Here is a 20455-nt window from a genome sequence, read left to right on the forward strand (position 1 = left end):
ATATAGCTATAACCAGGGAGTACAGTAAATGGTAAATTCAAAGAGCTACCTCTCCACTACAGCAGTGGATAGGATTAAAGAGTTGAGCTGACAGCCAGTAAATTGGATTTTAGTCAAACCAGGAGAAGGAGGGGGCTCTGAACACAAATTGGAGGGGTACAACACTCACAACATATGCCAAAAATGAGAAATGTGCCATTTTTACGATAGACACTGGTGTGCTCTGACAGGAGACATCCTATTTGCAAAAAGGTGATTTCATAAAACACAAGCGGAGGGAGAGCGAGCGAGTGGGATTCCTTGTTTCATTCCAGTGTTAGTAGTGAGTGATAATAGTTCTCCCATGAATCGCTGAATGTGAGTAATAAAACCAGCTTTTATTACCTTTTGTATTCCCCCTTCAAGACACAAACATCCTATTTGTACATGATTAGATTTGATTCAAGTCACTTTTCTCCCTTCGTCTTCAAAGCCGTGTCTCTCTGGGAAGACAGCCATTTTAGCTTGGTCTCTTCAGGTGGAGGAATGCATGCTGTGTCGCAGGAAAGGAGAGACGTTTTCGATTTAAAGGCCCTCCGCACTGTGCCCCTGTTGCCTGCCTAAAAAGATACATTGGACTGAGTGTAAGATGGATAAATGAGAGGCGAGAAAATGGTTTAACTTGGCGCTAATAGTGACAATGTGTGGGAGGATGAGAGGGAGGATGATGACTGTAAACTCACATTAGGAAACATCTCCCCCTGTTGGAGGGACTCGCATTCAAACGGCATCACAGCACACATGAGGAATGATGGGAACAGATTACTGCATCATTTAGCTGTGCTGAAAACTGCCTGCACGCAAACACACACGTCTATGACCTGGTTTAGCTGTACTACACTTGTGAGGACTCGCTCTGCACACACAACAAAGTGCCTCAGATGAAATAACCTATTCAAATCTTTCCGTGGAAATACGGCCTGCCAGCATGGGGGTAACAAATGAGGCCCTTGAGCTTCAGTCTTCTCTCTTCAGTCTTTTTCTTCACCTCATTGACCTACTCTCTCCTCATCTCTCTTGTTTCTTCAACCTTTTTCACCCTCTCACTCTTTCCTTCTCTTTGTCTCTCTCTATCCTTTCTGCCTCTGTCCCCGGCTGGTTGTTCTATAAGGGGTCACATGTGACAGTGCTGAGAGTCAACGAGTCACAGAGCAGCGCTACAGAGATAATTGCCATGTGATAAAGAGGTGATTGCCTGCTGGCACCAGGGGAGAGTAATGCCATCAGGTTGCAATAAAAAAGCAGATGTCTGACACTAAATGAATGATGCGGGAGCCCGGGCAACTTTCTTTTCTCCCTTTCATCTCACGCGCTTTCTCTTTTGTCCCCCTTGTTCTCTCTGCCTTTTCTTCTCTCTTGCCTTTCTTTTCAAGAGGAAGCAGAAAGGTTGTGTCTGTGACGATGAAGACTCAGTTCGGCTCATTCTCCACCAGAGACATTTGCTATCTGCTGGCTGGTGCATAAATAAAGAAACGGGAATTGCTTCTGAATATAATGCCTTTTGAAATGATGAAAAAGAGGGGGGGGGGAAAAAGCATATACATATGAAAAGTCAAATGGAACGACTTTGAATATCTCTGTCAACAAAACCACTCTGCTTGCTGCTCTTTATTTTCTTTTTATCAGAGCCAGTTTGTATTAACCACTGCGTTCCAACATAATGATATGCTTTGGTTTCCAATTTGCTGCATTTGAATTTGGAACGAAGCATCAATGAGTTGTTATCCATGACAATCTGACGGAAGGCATTAAGCATTGCATGATCTAGAATATGCATTGGGAGAGAGGCTAGTCTTTACTCCCACTCCATGTTTACTCCATACAGGCGTGTAGCTTTTATAAGGCCACCAGGCCCACAATAAATAGACTGCAAGCCTATTAGAATTAGCTCTAAGTCCCCAGTATCAGCGAGCAGAGCCAGAGAAAAGACAAAAAAACAGCGAGTGTTGTGACAGTTTATTTATTCTGTAATACCAGCCCAGTCGGCCCCTTCATCCTGAAGTCTCACCCTGTTCACATCCTAATGGGGGGGCAGTCACAGCATCTCCAAAGCAAGGCCTCGTCTAGACCTCTTTGTTTGTTTCTGTGTCATTGCTTTTGTTTAGTTTCTTGTTCCTTTGCTGTCTTTTGCAGCTACGGCCCCTTAAAGGCTCAATTCATCTTATTTGGAAAGGAATGAATGATTCCCATTTGTCACAATGAAATTATGCAAATGACAACAGGCGTTAATAGATAGCAGAGGCAAGGCATGTGGCTAATGGATGAGATGCCAGCGCTGGGCATTCTGCAGCAGGACAGCCGCTTTCAGGTTACCTGACAGGGGCACTGAGGGGAAATAATTGGCTTTTCCGTTGCCGGGTCCCCATGCAAATACAAGCAGAGTGGCATTGTCTACCCACAGTGTCTCACAATATCGTCATTAGCATTAGCGCCAGTGGCAGAGGAGTTTGATTTCTGCTTATACGAGTCATTCTCAGGCCACGGCCATCAGCAGCTCCCCTGACACGCAGCAGCTAAGCAGCATTAACCAGATGCTGAGAGGTCGGTCCAGCTGTGTTTGTATTCCAACACCACACAAGTCTGCATCACTACATAGCCAGCAAAAGATTGTTGATTCGCTAGATAGACCCACTGGTTCGCAAGCTGCAAAAGCCATTGTACAATGATGGGTTTTCTTCTGAATTAGGCATTCAGTTTATGGTTTGCACAGGGAGAATTTAAGCTGAGTGCGGAAACTCAAGTAGAAAACTCAGTCGTTCCTCATGACATTTTGTCTGTGTGTTTGTGTGTGTGTGTGGTGTGTGTGTGTGTGTGGTGTGTGTGTGTGTGTGTGTGTGTGTGTGTGGTGTGGTGTGTGTGTGTGTGTGTGTGTGTGTGTGTGTGTGTGTGTGTGTGTGTGTGTGTGTGTGTGTGTGTGTGTGTGTGTGTGTGTGTGTGTGTGTGTGCAGTGCAGGGCAGCGGTGCATGTGAGCATGAATAAACACACTGTGGGCTGCATTTGATGGAAAACATTTTCGGCTCGAACTTCTCACTTCATGCTAAGTAGTATGCAGAGTGAATGAAAGGCTATTGATTTATCTCTTTGTGGGATTGTCCAATGGTTGAGAATCGACCACCATTTCAATGTTCTGACTAACATACTGCACTACTAACATGGTGTGGAATTTAAATGTCTTGTTACAAACAATTAACAAATATTCTTTTAATGAATCAGGGTCTGGATTCAGTGACAAGTACATGATGTTGTTTTGGCAAATGTATGTCTCTATGTCAAAAACTATTCTACAAAAACTGCACCTTTTAATGAATTCCCAACTCTAAATGCATTCTTTTTGAAAAATGCCCTCACATTTTGGGAAACTAGCCCAGAGAAAGGCCTTGTGGTTTCTGACATAAATATGAAACAAAGCTAATTTTAAAGTCTGGGTGAATGTCAGGCTGCATACAGCAATCATTACAAATACATCAGAAACATCAGAGATGAGGCCGGGAAAATGATAGAACATCAAGCATCTGCGACAAAACCTATTCAGCCAAAGTGAAGTGAAGGGAAGTTTGAAAATGAAATGAATAAGAAGTGCAACTCTTCTGCAAACTTTGCCTGTTCCCTGAGCACAAGTATAATGTCCACATGTCAATGTCTTGATTTGTATGAGCCCAACCGACAGCTATTAAATCGTTTTTGCAGCTGGCGACAGGCTTCCTGCTGGGAGAATAGACAGATTCACTAAACATAGGTTGACAGGCTTCTTTTTTCTTCCCCTTCTTTTATTCCGCTCTACTTTCTCTGTACTTCCCATGCACTATCCATCCATCAACCTCAACATACATCCCTCCCTCTGTTCTACGTGTTCTCTCTCCTCTCATGCTTCCCTTCTCCCATCTTTGTCCGACTCCTTCCCAACTTACTATATTTTTCCTTACCGTCTTGTCCTCCCCTCACCTCTCTCGGAAACCCCGTTCTCCCCCCTGCTCTCTCCCAAACACCCCATCCACACCTCCTTCCCTCCCTCCCTCCACCCACCTCTCCGTGTCCCTCTTCTTTAGCTCATGCAGCAGCAGGCAGCCATCATGGCAGCAAGCCACGGAGGTTACCTCACGCCCAGCATGGCCTTCCCCGCCACACAGATCCACCAGATGGGGGCGCTCAACATCAACAGCCTCCAACACAACCCCATGAACCCGATGTCGAGTGAGTTCCATCAAACACTGGGTGAGCACTTTTGTTGTATTCCCTTTGCTTCTGTGTGCTTGCGTACGTGGGTTTTGTGGATTGAGGGTGGGTTATTATTACTACGAGCGAGTTTCTTGTTTGCTTGTGTTAATGTCTTACTGTTAGTGTGTGTAAGTGTTGCGTGGGTGTCTTTTTTTTGTTCATACCAGCAGGGTTCTTTTAGGTCAACTTGTTGTTTTTACAATGTCTGCAGGAATATTTGCATATGTGCATGTTTGTGTGTGTATGTGCGCGTGTGTATGTGTGCAGCGTGAGAATATAACTAGGACTGCAGCCAGGCCGAAAGGATGCCTGCCTGCTCACTGGTTTTCAGAAGTGATCTCACTGGAGAGCAAGAAAGACCAAGATGAAAAACAAAGTCAATCGGATTTGCATGTTTATGTACTCGCTGGATGCAGAAAGTATTTGGGTTAAGTAGCAGCAGAATAAGGAATCTCGATAAGTAAGTTTAAAGATAAGGCACTAATTTCCCCATAGATTTTTGACCTTGCGCTTTGAAGCCCTAGCGCATGATCTGCATGCAGTTGGTTTTGTTTTCCATAACAAACACCTCCTATACCGATACATTACAGAGGAAAAGGAAGGACTTTGAAATACCTACCCACTGCATCACATTTGCTTATTCAGCAGTGCTTGGTTTTCCTTGAGACAGAGGAAACTTCAAGATTCTCCACTCAACAAAAGCATGAGCCGAAATAAATAATACAGTAACCAAGTCTTTGTTGTGCTCCGCTCACCTACTTTGTCAACACTGCAGTATTGAGTTTTTAAGGTGATGACTTTGGTAACTTTAAACCAATCAGTGAGTGAAAGAGAGAGGGAGTGGAACAAGGCCTATCTTAGATTTTCTTTATTGCCATCACTGAAATCTTTACTACAAGCTTGCTGCACTATATCAAATTCTCTCTGCACTGTGTTCCTGTGGGGAAAGAAAACATTCTCTTAAGTCTGTATTGTGTTCCGTACTTTATTCACAGACTCAAAGAAAGGGCAGTTTTTGTTGTTCACACACTGTTTTTGTGCTTAACTTACTTCACAACAGTCAGTTGAATTACAATAACCAGGACAGGCAGCAGACCAGGTGTGGCAAGGCTACAGGACACCTATTAACCTTTAAATCATTCATGCCAAACGAACGCATGTGCATAAATTGAAATGTTGGAACATGCTGTGTTTGTACAGCACATCCACAATAATGTTCTACTTTGAGCAATATATCTAAAGAGGGGATCCATTTGTCAAATATTCACAGTGATGTTTTCAGTGCAAAGTGTGCACTTTGGTGCAGGCATAATCAATCAGAGACAGTGATTAAAAGTGGAGCTCAGTCTTGCCGGGAAGCCTCTTTTTTGATGGGCAAAGCACTGACAGTATGACAATTCAGATCTTTGTGTTCTGCATGCATACCTATATTTTGCAACACAATAGTGCTGATGAAAGATTGTGCAACTCTATTGCAAGGAACTCTGTCTCTCTCTGTGTGTGTGTGTGTGTGTGTGTGTGTGTGTGTGTGTGTGTGTGTGTGTGTGTGTGTGTGGTGTGTGTGTGTGTGTGTGTGTGTGGTGTGTGTGTGTGTGTGTGTGTGGTGTGTGTGTGTGTGTGTGTGTGTGTGTGTGTGTGTGTGTGTGGTGTGTGGTGTGTGTGTGTGTGTGTGTGTGTGTGTGTATTGGAGCCTTTGTCCACCAGTCTGATTGTTTTGTGTCTCTTTTGTAGCCTCTCGAAAGACAAAATCAGTTCATTGCTGTAAAGAAAATATTGCTGAATTTGTGGGATATTCTCTTGAATCTAATAAGAAGGAACATTTCAGGAAATGTTGTATTCTGGAAAAGCAAAAAAAAGCCAATAATTGTTGTATGTTAGAGAAGTGAATGAAGTCTATGAATCTGATGTGTGAAGTGGTGCCATGTATCTACTTTTGGACATGCTACTGTGCAAGCTACAGTTGGCTGATTACCTTTTATTATTGAAGGTAATATATTATTAATCCTTGAGAGAAGCATGGCTTTCGTGAATTCTCAAGGACCATCATAAATATGAAATGTTTTATTTCCACTTTCTCCATTCATTAATTTGAGTGTGGCTGCCAGCAGCTGCAGGATTGCTAGTGTAGCTCGCTGCTTTGGTTTACACAGCCATTGTCTCTCTCCATTTTCACACTTGTGGCTATGACTTATTTAGAGTTCAATGAAATAATACATAACATTACTGGCAAGGCTGACTGTATAAGTAGGCCATAGTCTCACACTGTTGAGAGACAGAAGAATGTCTGCCCCGAGTCAGAGGAATAATTCATTGTAATATCAGAATCTGTTTTGAAGGTCTGGGAGCTGATGCCTGTCTGCTTCGACAGAGGTGTCATTTATACATTAAGTTGTCTCATCAACTAGATTAGAGCTCAAAACAAATCTTTAAATTCTGACATTTGGAAAGTGTGTCAACTGTTTAAAAGCATAAACGGTAGAAAGGTAAAGTCATTGACAGCTAGACTACCACCTTTATGGTAATTACCTACACAGATCTGCATTAACACAAAGCTCCAATAGAAGCTTAACAGATGAAAAACCCTGCCTGATCTTCTGTTAAATGTGTGACATTAATCTTGTATTTAAATGATCAGTATAACCTCTTGCCACATAAACAATCTTGTTTGTGACAGCAAGCGGAGTACAAAGAGCCTCAGAGGTTAAGGGTGTTACTCTGAAAACAATGAGACATCCATTTGATCAACAGATGCAACGCATTTAAGCTTGATGGTGCATAAGCCGTTTGCCAGATGGCTCAGCTGATTAGAGCATGTATCCTTACAATGATGCATGATGATGCTTTTTGAAAATAATGTTCACCAGGTGCCGCTCCCTGAGCTCTGCAGAAGAAATACAAGTTAAACAAAGAAAGGGAGAGAAAGGCAGGGAGATAAAGAGGTGGAGAGAAAGAGAGGAATGGAGAGAGCGGATCCTGCCGGGTGTGTGAAGAACACGTCGTGTCAAGGACGCTTTGTTAGGATGAGAGTGTGTCATCTAAGTCACTCTAATGTTCTGTTGCATGGGATGCGCAGCCACATATCACACACAATATACTGCAGAGGCTCCACAGACAGACTGGAGGTGCCACAACATCCCTGCTGGATTTGAGCATGGTTACACCGTTGATGCAAAACACTTCCATGCTGACGGAAAACATGAAACTAATGAGCTGACTGAGTGATCTTTCGACTGTGTGCACCTGTCTTCAGCGACGCATCATGCATATTCAACATACAGTTTATATTTCATGTTTAATTGAAATGATCGCCATAAGGTTAAAGTTAACCAACCACAATGTATGTATAAAGAAAATACAAAAACTCTTCATAATGGTTTCTTTAAGCTAATGAGAATGAATGAGACACACAGAGGTATCGCATCTTGGCTATTTGGAATAATAGGTTCAATTCCAGATGACCCCTGTGTCTTAATTGTGACCTTCAGCTTCCAGCTCCCTTTAATCTTTACTGCATTCACTGTATTAGCTCTTATGAATACTTTACTCTTTCCAAGAATACCTTGACAATCATTGCATCTGTAAGGGCAAAGATATCAACGTAGAGACGTCTACTTGCTCAAAGGGCCTTTGTCCCTCTAATCCAAATGTACCCTCTTTCAGTTTAAATCAGGCCTATTGCATCAGAAATATAACACATCCCAGGAGCAAGTGAACAGTTCTGTGAAAGCAAAATCCCTTCTCTCTGCTGGTGTGTGCGGGTATTTTTTTTAGAGAGCACTGCCACAGTTCTTGGCCAGACAAAATCAGATGTGTGTGTAAGCAACAATCGCCGAGCTTCACAAGCACTAGAGACTGCACTTGTGTGGGAATTGTATTTATTATATTGCCCTGGGGTAAATTTGATACTTAAAGGTGGGGTAGGCAATTCACTTCAGAAACACTTTTTGTTATATTCCATGGAATGCTCTTAACATCCCGATAGCAATGAATAAATGAAATGCTTTGACAATAAATACATACAAAAATGTCATCTGTGGAAGCCGTGGCGCTGTAAAAAGCACGACCACGGCCTACCTGCCTGTCAGCCTTCCATCTCGTGCACAAACTTATCTCGTGCCCTCATTGGTCATGTGCGCGTTCGTGTGTGTTGGAGGAGGGGCTCTGTAAGGAAGTCTGAAGGAAGGGGCAGATTTTAGCCTAGCGCACTCGAGCTGGTTTCTCCATCCTTACCTACCCTACCTTTAAGATTAAGAATACACATTTTCATATACTAAGGTTGAATATGTATATCTAGACAAATAAAGAAATCTCTGTATTTATTGTGAAGATACCTGGTTATTTAAATATATGTTTGGGGTTTGATGGAGACCAGTGGCTTTTATTTGTCTAAGACTTTACTCAGGGGGACTTTTTGACTTGGTGACTCAAGATGCAAGGCTTTTATTGTCATTTGTACATAGCTACAGTGTAGTTATGACAATGAAAATCTTAGGTCACAGGCTCAGGGTAAAAAGTGACTCAGTTTTGCCGTATATAGGCAAGTGCTGCCTGCTAGTGGTTGGTTTGCATCTTGTACGAGACTTTTAAAGCAGGGAAAATGGATTGTGGCCACCAATATTTCTCAAGGCTTTATTCTATTCTATGAAATTGAGTTCAATGTCCTTTATGTTCAATTGAATTACAAATCTCCTCAAAGCTCCCATTGTCTGTCTGTCCAGATGAAGATGATTATGTTGGTGTTTGGAACATCACAATTTGCTATTAATGGGTGACACCCAGAAAGAGCTCGCCTGTAAGCTCATCATCAAAGAACATCATGAACTTTGTGTTTTGATGATTTAAAGAGTTTTTTGCTTCTCCAGCTAGTTATTGATTCATTTGCTGAGGCTAGCTTCCACTCCAGCCTGCAGCCAAAGATGCTAAGTTGCTAATCAGAGTGACGTCATCAGCATACAAGCACATTCTCACTAACACTCACAAGGTCATCAGTGGAGAAAGGAGATGTGAAACAGAAGCAAGATTGAATAAATGAATAAAGGTACTAATCCTACTCTAGCCAAGCTGAAATCCTTTATATGCAGATCCTCAAACTCTAGAGTACAGATGGACTGCACATTTGTTTAACATTGTTTAATAAAAACGTAAAGTATGAAGCCTTAAACTAAATCTGTAATATCTCTCCACTACATCGCATAACGAAATAAGCAGACATCAAAGTAAACGTTAATCATCTGATCTGCGTCATCAGGACTGTGTGGGTGTGGGTGATTGACAGTTGCTTGGCAGCCCACCAACTGAATACAGATCTCTCACGGAAAATAGCAACCAAACAGAACATTTTATTTTTCTTGTAGGAAATACTCTTTGAGAAAATAGACTCAGGGCTTTAAGTGGAAAGACTCTTTACATTCTACAATCAGTTGAGGATGAAATTATAGGTTATTATCCAACACAAAACAGCAGGTACATTCACATCTCATTTGCTTCAGAAATATAAGGTATAGTATTCAAAGTCACATCGTTTTCTTGGTATACCAACTGAGATGCCCTTTTTCATATTCAGATATATTATTCAGACAGAAATGACTCTAAATGCATCACATTTTGAATCAGCTAGATGAAAGCATCTGTTTTGAATGCTTATTACTTGCTCCAGCAAAAGACAGTCCTTGTGCCTGTAATGACTGCACTCTCCAGTATGGGTATAGCATTGCTCGTTGATTTGAATGTATAATTTGCATAATAAATGCTTCTGTCGCATTTGAAGACTTCTCTCGTGAAGCAATCGTGGCAAGGAGCAAATCAACAGTTTCCCCCCTCTCTAAGAAGCAGCCTGCACGAATATAAATGTCATTCTGCTTCCATAACATTTATATATTTGACATACACATACATAGTGTTTTGCATTGCAGACCTCTTTCCTGCAGTAATAAGAGTGAAGAAGTGATAGTTAAGAGCTAGCTGTATAGAATATGTAATTCACGGTATGTCAGTGGGAAACAACATGTCATTATTATAGGCCAAAACACGCAGAACACACTGACATCCGCACTCTTGCGTGTGCATTGTAAACAGGCTATGAATACCATTTCCCACAATGCAAGAACTATGTGTCCACTGAGGTATAAAATGAAAATGTCTTGTTATTTTCTAGTTCAGGATATTAGGAAATACTTCCCCATTTCAACTGAGGAGAACATCCTCGTGGTCGGCTCATGTTGGATATTGGGTCATTGTGACAGCGAGGATAAAGATGATGACTAGGCTACATAAATGGCTTTCTCCTGTAATCATTGTTTTATTGGCCGTGGTGTTGCTTATTGCCTTTTTCTTATACCACAAACCCATTTTGTGATCCATGACATGTATATCCCAGCCACTGTAGTATGTGTGACTATTCCGGTAGTTTTTGTGGATAAATCTTTTAGAGCTTTGCCTCTCTGCAATATCAATGTTGTTTTTATTGCAGTTATGATTTTTATGCTTATTCCCTGCTGTGACATTTCCAGCCTGATAACCTGACTGGACTCGGTGGCCTCAATCTGTTACTTTTACCATGTGGCCTACTTTACCGCAGATGTCATGTCCAACTGCTGACCCTTAGAACTTATGTAATTGCGTGGAAGGGATCCACTCTACCACCCACTACTACCACTGCTACTGCGTATATCCCTACAACTGCTACACATACATAGAAGCGCGCTCCCACAGCACCGCTAAGCCTTGGAAAATGAATTTGCCTGATGATGGAGAGGGTGCATTATCTGGCGGTACAGTAGAGTGCGTGTGGCCCGAGCAGACTAGTTGTCTCTCGCCCTCAGAATAGGAGCAGCAGTCTCCTGGGCCCCGGTAGGAGAATGGGCTGAAGCTGCAGTCTAATTCATCACAGCTCCGCAGGAAACAAGCAATCGTGGGGAGGCTTAAAAAAAAAAAAAAAAAGGAAAACCAGTGCCAAAGACACAACAGCTCTCACTGGACCCGGGCAATTCCCCCGGTCACTGCAGTTGCCTGCCTGACTGTCAGACTCTTCATGACTTAAATGCTGAGGCAAGGAGAGGAGGGGGAGAAGGAGAGGAAGATAGTAGGTAGAGAAGAAGAAAAGCAATTCCGTATGGATAGATTATATTACTGAGTGGTGGGACGTTACATCGTGTGATGTACAGCATATTTACCGTAGCATTAGCATAAATCACTGCGTATGTGTATACGGGATGTGATTGTTTACCCTATGTGGACCACCTCTCAAAGGGGGTTCTTCACTCTGGCTCCAGATTGAGGTGATATGGCCTGCTGGAGGGTTTCCGTGACAACCTGGGCTTTCTGTCCAATCAGGACTAGGGTTTCCAGATTGAGAGGTGGTCCTCAGGGGAGCTGTACTTCAACGAGCTTGGATGCTTTGCCACGGAGCAGCCCTTTTAGAGAGACCATCACACAGTGAGATTCTGCTCAAAATGGGTACTTTGATGTTCCTGGCATAATTGGAAACACTTTCCAAAGGAGGGTCCTTTTAAAATTCATTGAAAGCGAGAGGACAGGGAGCATCCAATTTCAATTCCACTCATGAACCATCCTGCAGCTGCCTTTCAGGTGTGTACCATATATGTTATGACCCGCCCATTTGTCAAACTGCCAACTGTTGTTATTTTGTCTTGTTTTATGATGAGCAAAAGTAGGAGACATCTTTGTGTTTTTGCCATCTGCTCATTCAAGCACATCTCCCCCTGTAATCTCCTTCTAGTCAGTCCAGATCCCTTTTCCTTTTTTTTTACTCCAGAAGTTGCATCGTGGTTTCATCATCCTGAGCACAGGAGCCAGCAGGGTATCGTACAAACACTTCGGGCAGGCTCATTTTTCACAGGTTGACTTCCCAGCTCTCCTGCAGGATGTGTCACGACAAATGGCTGATATGTGTCACACTTGCGACAGATCCGTGTCCTTGCATTAGAGAGGAGATGTAGTGCTTTGTGTGTTTTTGTGAGTGTGTATGTGTGTGAATATATATCTGCTCGTCCTGGGGTGTGTTTACTATCTCTATGCAATAGGAAAGCATGTCTATGTGTAGACTTACACTGAAAAAACTGAAATGTTGACTTAAATTAAATGTATTATGTAAGCTGATTTCACATAACTTAATATTATTGCTAAACCTAATACAGTTATGTGACATCTGTTGACATAATACATGTATTTAAAGGCAATATTTGTTTTACTGTAACTACGTCTTAAAGGTCACCTATTATGCAAAAACCACTTTTCCATGTCTTTGTACAGAAACATGTGTCCTCTCTGTGTAAAGAGATTCTGAAAGTTTCAGGAAAAAAGATTCGCTCACTTTTTTGTCCTGATCCATTTATATAAAAACCTGTCTGAAAATGAGCTGATTTTTTTGGCTTGTGTAACCATTAGCCAATCACCAACCAAGGTAACCCCCGCCCACCTTATCACCTGAGGCGCCGTTTACACGAGGAGAAAACTGCTTGTATCTGCATAGTTTCGCGTGCGTATAGCCCTATTATTTACACGAGGCCGATAGAAACTGACCCCACAAACGATAACGGGTCCCAAGGTGGATAGATTTGCAAACGAAACGCTCTGGGGGGTCAACCGAGTCCGTGTAATCACCTCTATACGAATATTTCCTGAAAAAATAGCGATAGCCCCACCTCTCCCCGCCTCTCCTGCTCACTGCTGTAGCAACTATCAAAAATAGTTGTGTTAATTAAACGCACAAGGGGTTCTTGAATGAAATAATATTATAAAAGGCAAACCAGAATTGTTAACGCCCAATATACTCCTTAAACAAAATAAACAGAGTCAGATTTCATGCATTGATCCATTATATTGACAAAGGAGCGATCTCACCCGGTGTTTGTAGAGAATATCTCTCTTTCTGAGCCGTCCTCTCCACAGAGACGTGCTTCTTGGTCGGTCGATGCAATATCCACAGATTCGGTTTCTTTCAGTTTCTTTCAGTTTCAGTTTCAGTTTCAGTTTCGGGGCGTAAACAGAAGGGTAGCCATGGCAACATTGCAGCGGGGCTGCTCGGTTGCTCTTCTTCGCGGCTTTTGGTGTATTTTGGCGGAAGTTACAGCGCCACTTACAGTCCCAGCATATGTACTACAGCGTTTCCAGCGGCCTCGTTTAAACAGACACGTTAAATGAAACAAATGCATGTGAACGGAAGACTTTTTTGAATACGCATACTGTGCATAAACGCAAACGGTCCCGTGTGAGCGGGGCCTGAATCTCCTCCTAGAGCACCATTGTGGTTTTTTTAGGGGCTCCTTATTTTCATCTAAAGTAACAGACAGAGAATCAGCACTTTTGAAACAGGACTGAAACAGAGGGGATTATGGGACGCTTCAATGATCTGTTTGGTATTTCGAGTCAAACACTTCAGAGACATGTTTTGTATATATCTGAGACCTATAATATATTGATGAAAAACAGTATAATAGGAGACCTTTAATAGTATTGCTAAACCTAATACAGTTATGTGACATCTGTTGATACATTTATTTAAAGTCAATGTTTTGTTTACTGTACCTACGTCTTAATACCTTATAACTGTTTTGTAGTATCATTGTAGAGCTATATAGACAGAGCCTCTAACTGTAAACCTTTTTCCCCCGCAGGCCTCAGCTCTCCACCAGCCAACATCACCACCTCCGTGCCCAGCCTTGTCTCGCCCCTCGTCAACGGGTTCACTGGGATCCCCCATCAGCCCAACGGACACCCCGCTGTGGAGGCTATGTACACCAACGGCCTGCCGCCATACTCCACCCAGAGCCCCACCGCTGCTGACACCCTCCAGCAAGCATTCACTGGAGTACAGCAATACACAGGTGTGAGACAGCTTTGTTTACTGTGCTGTTTTTCTGTCATAAAGGCTAAATGTGTAGCAGCTACGGGACGATTACTGCAGGCTAAGTACTGTATGAATAAGGCTATATGTATTCTCACAGTGTAGGACAGCAACATCACAGAGCCTTTGATTACACATGTTATGCTTGTGTGATCGACCTTAAGCATCCTTGACATCGTTCTCTGTGTGATCCCTGGTTTTACACCTGTCTCTCTTTCTTTTGGACTCTTTCCTCTCCCTCCTGTCTCTCTGCAGCAATCTACCCCACCACCACGCTGACTCCCATTGGCCAGACACTGCCCCATCAAGCCCAGGTCATCCAGCAGCAGCAGCAGAGAGAAGGTGAGGGTGAGAGAACATTATTTCTTTTTTTACACTTCACACATCTCATCTCAAAACCAATATTACTTTAGCATTGTACACACCTCATTCAGTGTAACACACATATAAAGACTGTGAGGGTGAGAGAAGAATATGACTTTAACACTGATCACATCTCATTCTTTTTAATGGATTAATATAGTTGGACAGCTGAGAGAACAGTGGAAGTGATTGCAGTTCATATCAAATACATGTAAAAATGATGAGATTAAAGAACAAAGTTAATCTCACTATAATGTGCAATATGTCTTAAAATAGGTTACATATGATCGACTTAGGCCCACGCTTCTTTTATAAGTAATAATTAAAGCTTATATGATCAAATCTGCAAGCAAGACGGAAAAATGTAATTAATGTAGATTTGCTTGAAGATAACGGAACTCGCCATACAATTTGATGGCTTCCACTCACACCTACTGCAGGTCTTCACAATAATAATGTATTCATGTTGCATTGACGTTGTGTAATCTGCATTGAATTAGTAATAGTCATTTTAGTATTTGATATGTCTGTGTTTTCAAAATTTGAAATAAATGTGTCAGACAGAAGGTGCGAAAGTATGATTGAAACCCCTCAGTTTAACACATTATTTACATGATTATTTACATTCCTACTTTAAAAAAAAATATTTGTACTGCTTTTATTGATCAGATTGTATTTATTTGGCGGCACATTTATCACACTGCAGATAGTTGCCAGTGGAAAAATGTAATTTGTTATCTTGATTTAGTCCTATTTATATTTAATCAGAAAAGTTTGTAAAACATAAATAGAAATGTTAAATACATTCCCATCCATTCAGTATCAGCAAATCAATGCAAAAACTTTTCAAATTATCTTTATGTGTTTAGGAACAGCTATGTTTTATCGCTGATAATGTCACAGACGTCGTGACAATCTATTTCCACTTATCTTAATTTAGTCGACACGAGAGACAGCATAGATCAAAAAGACAAATTCACAGCAGTCTCTCTCTGTTCCTCACCCATTAACTCTCTCTCTCTCTCTCTCGCTCTCTCTCTTTCTCTCTCTCTCCCTGTCTGTGCTCAGGTCCAGAGGGCTGCAACCTGTTCATCTACCACCTGCCACAGGAGTTTGGAGACAATGAACTCATGCAGATGTTTATGCCTTTCGGCTCCGTCATCTCCTCCAAGGTCTTCATGGACCGGGCCACCAACCAGAGCAAGTGCTTCGGTGAGTTTCTCCATGCCCCTCACACACTGATATCAAGTCCACTGGGTAAGAATCATGGACTTTAGCTCTTTCTGCACACTTTTACAGACTTTTCCTTAGATATAATATGATAATATGGGGTTGTAGGTATTAACCACTGACATAAACATGCAATAATGGCCTCTCCTAAAGTCGTAGAGAGCAACACAGGAGGGAATAACCGAGCCACATATTTGCATAAATACACTCAAGGGAAATGTTTAATGGATGTTTTCAGGAGTTGGACACAGAAACTAGCTCTTGTGCAAAACCAAATGTATTTTTGCAGTCTGACATTGTATATATTATTTTCAAATTATTCAGATGTTTTTGGGTGAAGTTATGTTTTTTTATTCACAGGGAGTTTTTATTTTCATACTGCGCCCCAAACTATTTTTTAAACAAATATTTGTTTCGATGCTTGACTCTGATGGTGTTTGACAGCCCTCAGACAGAGAGGAGTGAAGGATCTTACCACTGCCTGCCTGCCTGACTGACTGACCTGAATTTGCATCTTGATGACTGTTGTGTTTTGGCATCAGTGCTGCAGAAAAAGTGCTGAATACATTGTAGCCAAACTAGCCATGATGCAGTCGATCAGAGCCCATGTCCTTGTTTCTGTTGGCAGCTGTGTGACCTGAAAACCTTGAGGTGCTGTATCAGCATCCACATCACCGTTCTGTAACCCCAATATCTGTCAATACCCTCACCGCTGAGGCTGATTCACACACCTCCACGCCTCCCGTCCCATTTAGCCCTGTCAGCCAACACACTCCAACAAGCCCCAGGGCTTATAACAACTTTGAGGAGACAGGCGGGCATGGCGGGGGGGGGGGGGGGGGGAGTGAGGAAGGCAAAGGACGATTATGGATCAGCATTTGTTTTCACTTCAGGGAACAGCAGAACCCTGGGCAAAATTGATCGGCAGTCCTGTCTCCCTGGGGGGACTTAATAACATATAAATTCATGAAAGAGGGGCTATTTGCAGTATTGACTTATACACTATGCATTTACAACATAATGTTAGGCCTGGGGAAACAGGGAGCACACTGGTGTAATTAATCTAGGGAGGAGAAAGAGGGGATAAACGTAGATTGATGGGGTGCAAAAGACAAGGAAACACAGAGTAAGAGAGAAAGCACACTTGTAATGTGTGACAGGACTGAGCGGAGGGCTTAGAGCTCTAAGCCTGCATCTCCTCTCCATCTCATCTCTGCTCCCGGCCCTTATGTGTTAACCTGACGGTGGGTTGTGGCGCTCACAGCCTCTATACTTTCTTCAGACTTGGGTTCAGCTCAGCCTTCGCCCTAATGGGCCGGCCCAGAGCCAGGCAGACACGCTTCCCAGGTGGCTGTGGACGTGGAGAGGCTCCTGCTGCTTTTCACGGGTCATCGGCTGCTCCTAATGACACCACACACACAGGGGAGCGCATCAAGCATAGACACACTCCACTGCCGTTTCTGGTCACTGAGTCCTCAAGGCTTTATTTTTACACATGATGAAAACAGGATGTTCAGCGTAGGTTTGAGGAGGGGGTGTGTCTTGGGGGAAATGCAGACTTGACTCCCCATGATGAACTATGTTTGCTCTTGTTCTGTTCCAAATACTCTGCCCAGGGACCTGTGCTCATTCATTTCTGTAGTTTGGAATTTCTAGGGATATCAGAAAAACATGTTGAAAAGTATTTTAAGTAAAAAAAGATGGTATATATCGAGTACGGCTTTATGTGACCTCAATCTATTTTTTTTATTGCTCCTTCTCTAGATGATGTTGAAGATATATGTTGAGGCGGATAATGGACGCTGTTTGTTGTGAATGGGGGGAAAAGGAACAATTATTAAATATGCTTGTAAATATTTCCAAAGAAAAACTGTCAAAGAAAAAAAAAAATGTATGGACAACCTCATCATGATACTGTTAGTATATTTAGATTTGGATCTGGAGTCCCGAAGCGGTCTTTACCGGAGATTATTTTCTATATTTTAGAGTTGTGCAACATAAGCAGCTCGTTAGACTCACTTTTTAAGGCACTGGTTTTTACTGTGGACATATTCAACTCTGAGAAATAAAATAAAATTCTATATCCATCTTTAGTTGGGAAGAACGTATTAACACACTGTCACAAGCACTGAGCATTTGCTAAGCAGCCTAAACATGCGCACTGCCTCAACTACGCCCTCTAGACTCCTTCAGGAGGCAGTCAGCCATGATGATCAACAGAGAAATGTGTTTCTCCCTTTTTCAAGTTTCTCTTCCTGTCAGTAGATGTTTTTGCTATAGATATGATCCCTGAATATTGATTTACATTCTAAAATAGCCTGTTTAGGCACTCATCATTATCCTAATTCTCAACAGGGCTAATGAACTTGTTCTTTCTCACAGGTTTCGTGAGCTTCGACAACCCTGCTAGTGCACAGGCAGCTATCCAAGCCATGAACGGCTTTCAGATCGGGATGAAGAGGTTGAAAGTCCAGCTAAAGAGACCGAAGGATGCCAGCCGCCCTTACTGACAAAGCCTACCTTCAGTATTCATTGCAGCAGCACAGGTGAGCCAGCAAAGTGTCAGAGCCCTGTCACCAGTTCAGGATTTAGATCCTCAACATGGTGTCTCTTAAAGCTGAAGATGTGACTCTGCTTGAGTGGAAGTGGCAGTTGACATCTGGCCAAATGTTGTCCTCGCTGCTTCGTCAGACAGCCTGAATGTTAAGATCTTGCTGTTTTCTTCAACTTTACGACATAAGTATGGAATGAACTTTGTGTTCAGTAATTCTTCATTTCTAAATGTTTCTAGAATTTGAGTATCTGCAGAGTTGATTTGATATGCCTCACAGCAGTCGTATTAATTATAGGAAAATCTGTCATCGTCATGATTGACAAAGATTGATTGGTGTGCCAGTGCGGGTTAGCTCTCTCCAGACCATTTCACTGATTTAATAGAGTCATTTTGAACTCTCCAAAGTTTAAAGAAATACATTTTTTTTTTTGTAATGACAGCTTAATGAGCAGTGAGATCTGAAATTGCCTTCTTTCTTCTTTTTCTATTCTCCAGGTTTTAGAGGACGCGTGAAGATATCTCGGAGGAGTTACACTTTTTTTCTTTGAGCGCAAAATATGTTTTAAAAAAATCAACACATAAGGAATTTTTGAAGACATATCAGCATTTACTTATGAAGCTATAGGTTACGGCAGAAAAGAAGAAGATGCAAGAGAAGAGGAGACGCTTCACCGGGGGACTTAACAGTAACAGATGGCACAGTGCAAGAAAGACGAGAAGAAAAAAAAAACTGAAAAAAGATGTGATGAGACTGAACAACAGAACTTTTTCTTGTTGAGACTTGAATTGTTAATTAAGCAACAAACTAACAAACAAAAAAGCAGCAACAACAAATAGATTTCTATATACATATTATATACACATATATATAAGGAAAGAGGCGCTTGTGGCTTTTACTGTACTGGACAAATGAGGGTTAAAACTTGAAGATCAAGAAAAACAGTGGAAAAAAAGAAGCTATTCTAATCGTCCACTGACAGACTTTCTTTCTCTTTCCCTCTTTCTCTTATTCTCTCACCGTCTCTCAGCAAGGCAGAACTACGACTCTTGGAGGTCACTGAGGTTTCCATTAGCAACAGTAGAACTGCAAATCTTTCACCCCTAAGGGACCAAAGGACCAAACATTTGTATTGTTCTGAACAGTAATATATAGTATTAAAGATACTAATACTACAAACTACTACTAATAATATTACAAGTTAAACTTAAGAAGAAATACTAGCTTCAGGTTAAAAAAAAAAAAAGAGGAAATGGGTTTTGTTTTATTTTCCTTTTACATTTATAGCTACTGGGTTTAAGGAATATTAAAACAAAACAGAAAAAAAATGTATAAAGCTATACTATTTTAGGGGGGTAGACTATGTGGGTTAGACATTGTTGCGGGCATGTTCAGATACGTTGTTTTGCCACCCATTGTTTCATCTACATCACAGCATTTCATCTCGGAGGTGTGATCTGTCGGTGTTATTGTGTCAGGAGAAGAAGAAAACAGTGCCAAAAGTGACACAATAACAGCCTCTTAAAGCCAACATTAGGATCCACAGTGTAGTCAGCCGTGTACCGCTGTCTTCTGCTCTTGTCAGCGTGTTGCAATTCCATAATTGACGCAAAAGTACTTCCATGTGATCATTAAGGCCTTGATATTACCGATAATCTGACCATAAAGCACTGTGGTGAGAGTGCCATCCGGTCGAGCTGGATACGCAGCAGTAACACGGCAAAGCATCTGTAACCGCTTAATGAAATATACAAATGAGCTTGACAGCAGTTGTAAAAAAAAATGCCATGGTCGTGTCACAGTGGTCCCTGCCGGGTCGTGCCCCGTCCCGCTGCCAAGCCCCTCCAGCTGCTCTCAGCAGGCGGGAGCAGCCCCCCCCCCCCCACCTCTCTCCTCACCTCCAAGTGCCAGCATATCTCTCTCTTAATAGGGACCATCAGTTCACGGGGGCCGAGAGCTAACCCACAGCATAATTAGGATAATGATAATATTGATCAGATGGGGAGCAGCACTGCGGGGCAAGAGATGCTCCATCAATTACGCATTGGCATTTTGAATGAATTGACTGAGTGACAGAGTTCATTTTTCTCTCTGTACTTGGATGGGAGCCCTGTCCTTCTCTAACTACTATCCACAGTCTCAGAGGGGACCTCAAACCTGACAGAGGCAGCATGTCCTGTGGGAAACCTC

The 20455-nt window shown here is 42.2% G+C and overlaps 1 protein-coding gene across 6 annotated transcripts in view; it reads left to right on the forward strand.

The window, feature by feature from the left end:
• celf5a (cugbp, Elav-like family member 5a) overlaps positions 1-20129 on the forward strand; it is a 178909-nt gene extending 158780 nt beyond the window's left edge. For 2 of the 6 annotated variants that reach the window (XM_034147885.1, XM_034147888.1), the window contains exons 7-12: positions 4087-4252; positions 13891-14100; positions 14376-14468; positions 15552-15695; positions 18096-18259; positions 18763-20129. In XM_034147885.1, the coding sequence (XP_034003776.1) occupies positions 4087-4252; positions 13891-14100; positions 14376-14468; positions 15552-15695; positions 18096-18223 (741 nt within the window). In that variant the 3' untranslated portion in view covers positions 18224-18259; positions 18763-20129. The remainder of the gene's footprint in view (positions 1-4086; positions 4253-13890; positions 14101-14375; positions 14469-15551; positions 15696-18095; positions 18260-18762) is intronic. The other 4 variants (XM_034147886.1, XM_034147890.1, XM_034147887.1 and 1 more) reach the window with 2 other exon arrangements.
• The last annotated feature ends 326 nt before the right edge of the window (positions 20130-20455 follow it).

The sequence above is a fragment of the Trematomus bernacchii genome, unplaced genomic scaffold, assembly GCF_902827165.1.
Source record: "Trematomus bernacchii unplaced genomic scaffold, fTreBer1.1, whole genome shotgun sequence".
NCBI classification, from domain to species: domain Eukaryota; kingdom Metazoa; phylum Chordata; class Actinopteri; order Perciformes; family Nototheniidae; genus Trematomus; species Trematomus bernacchii.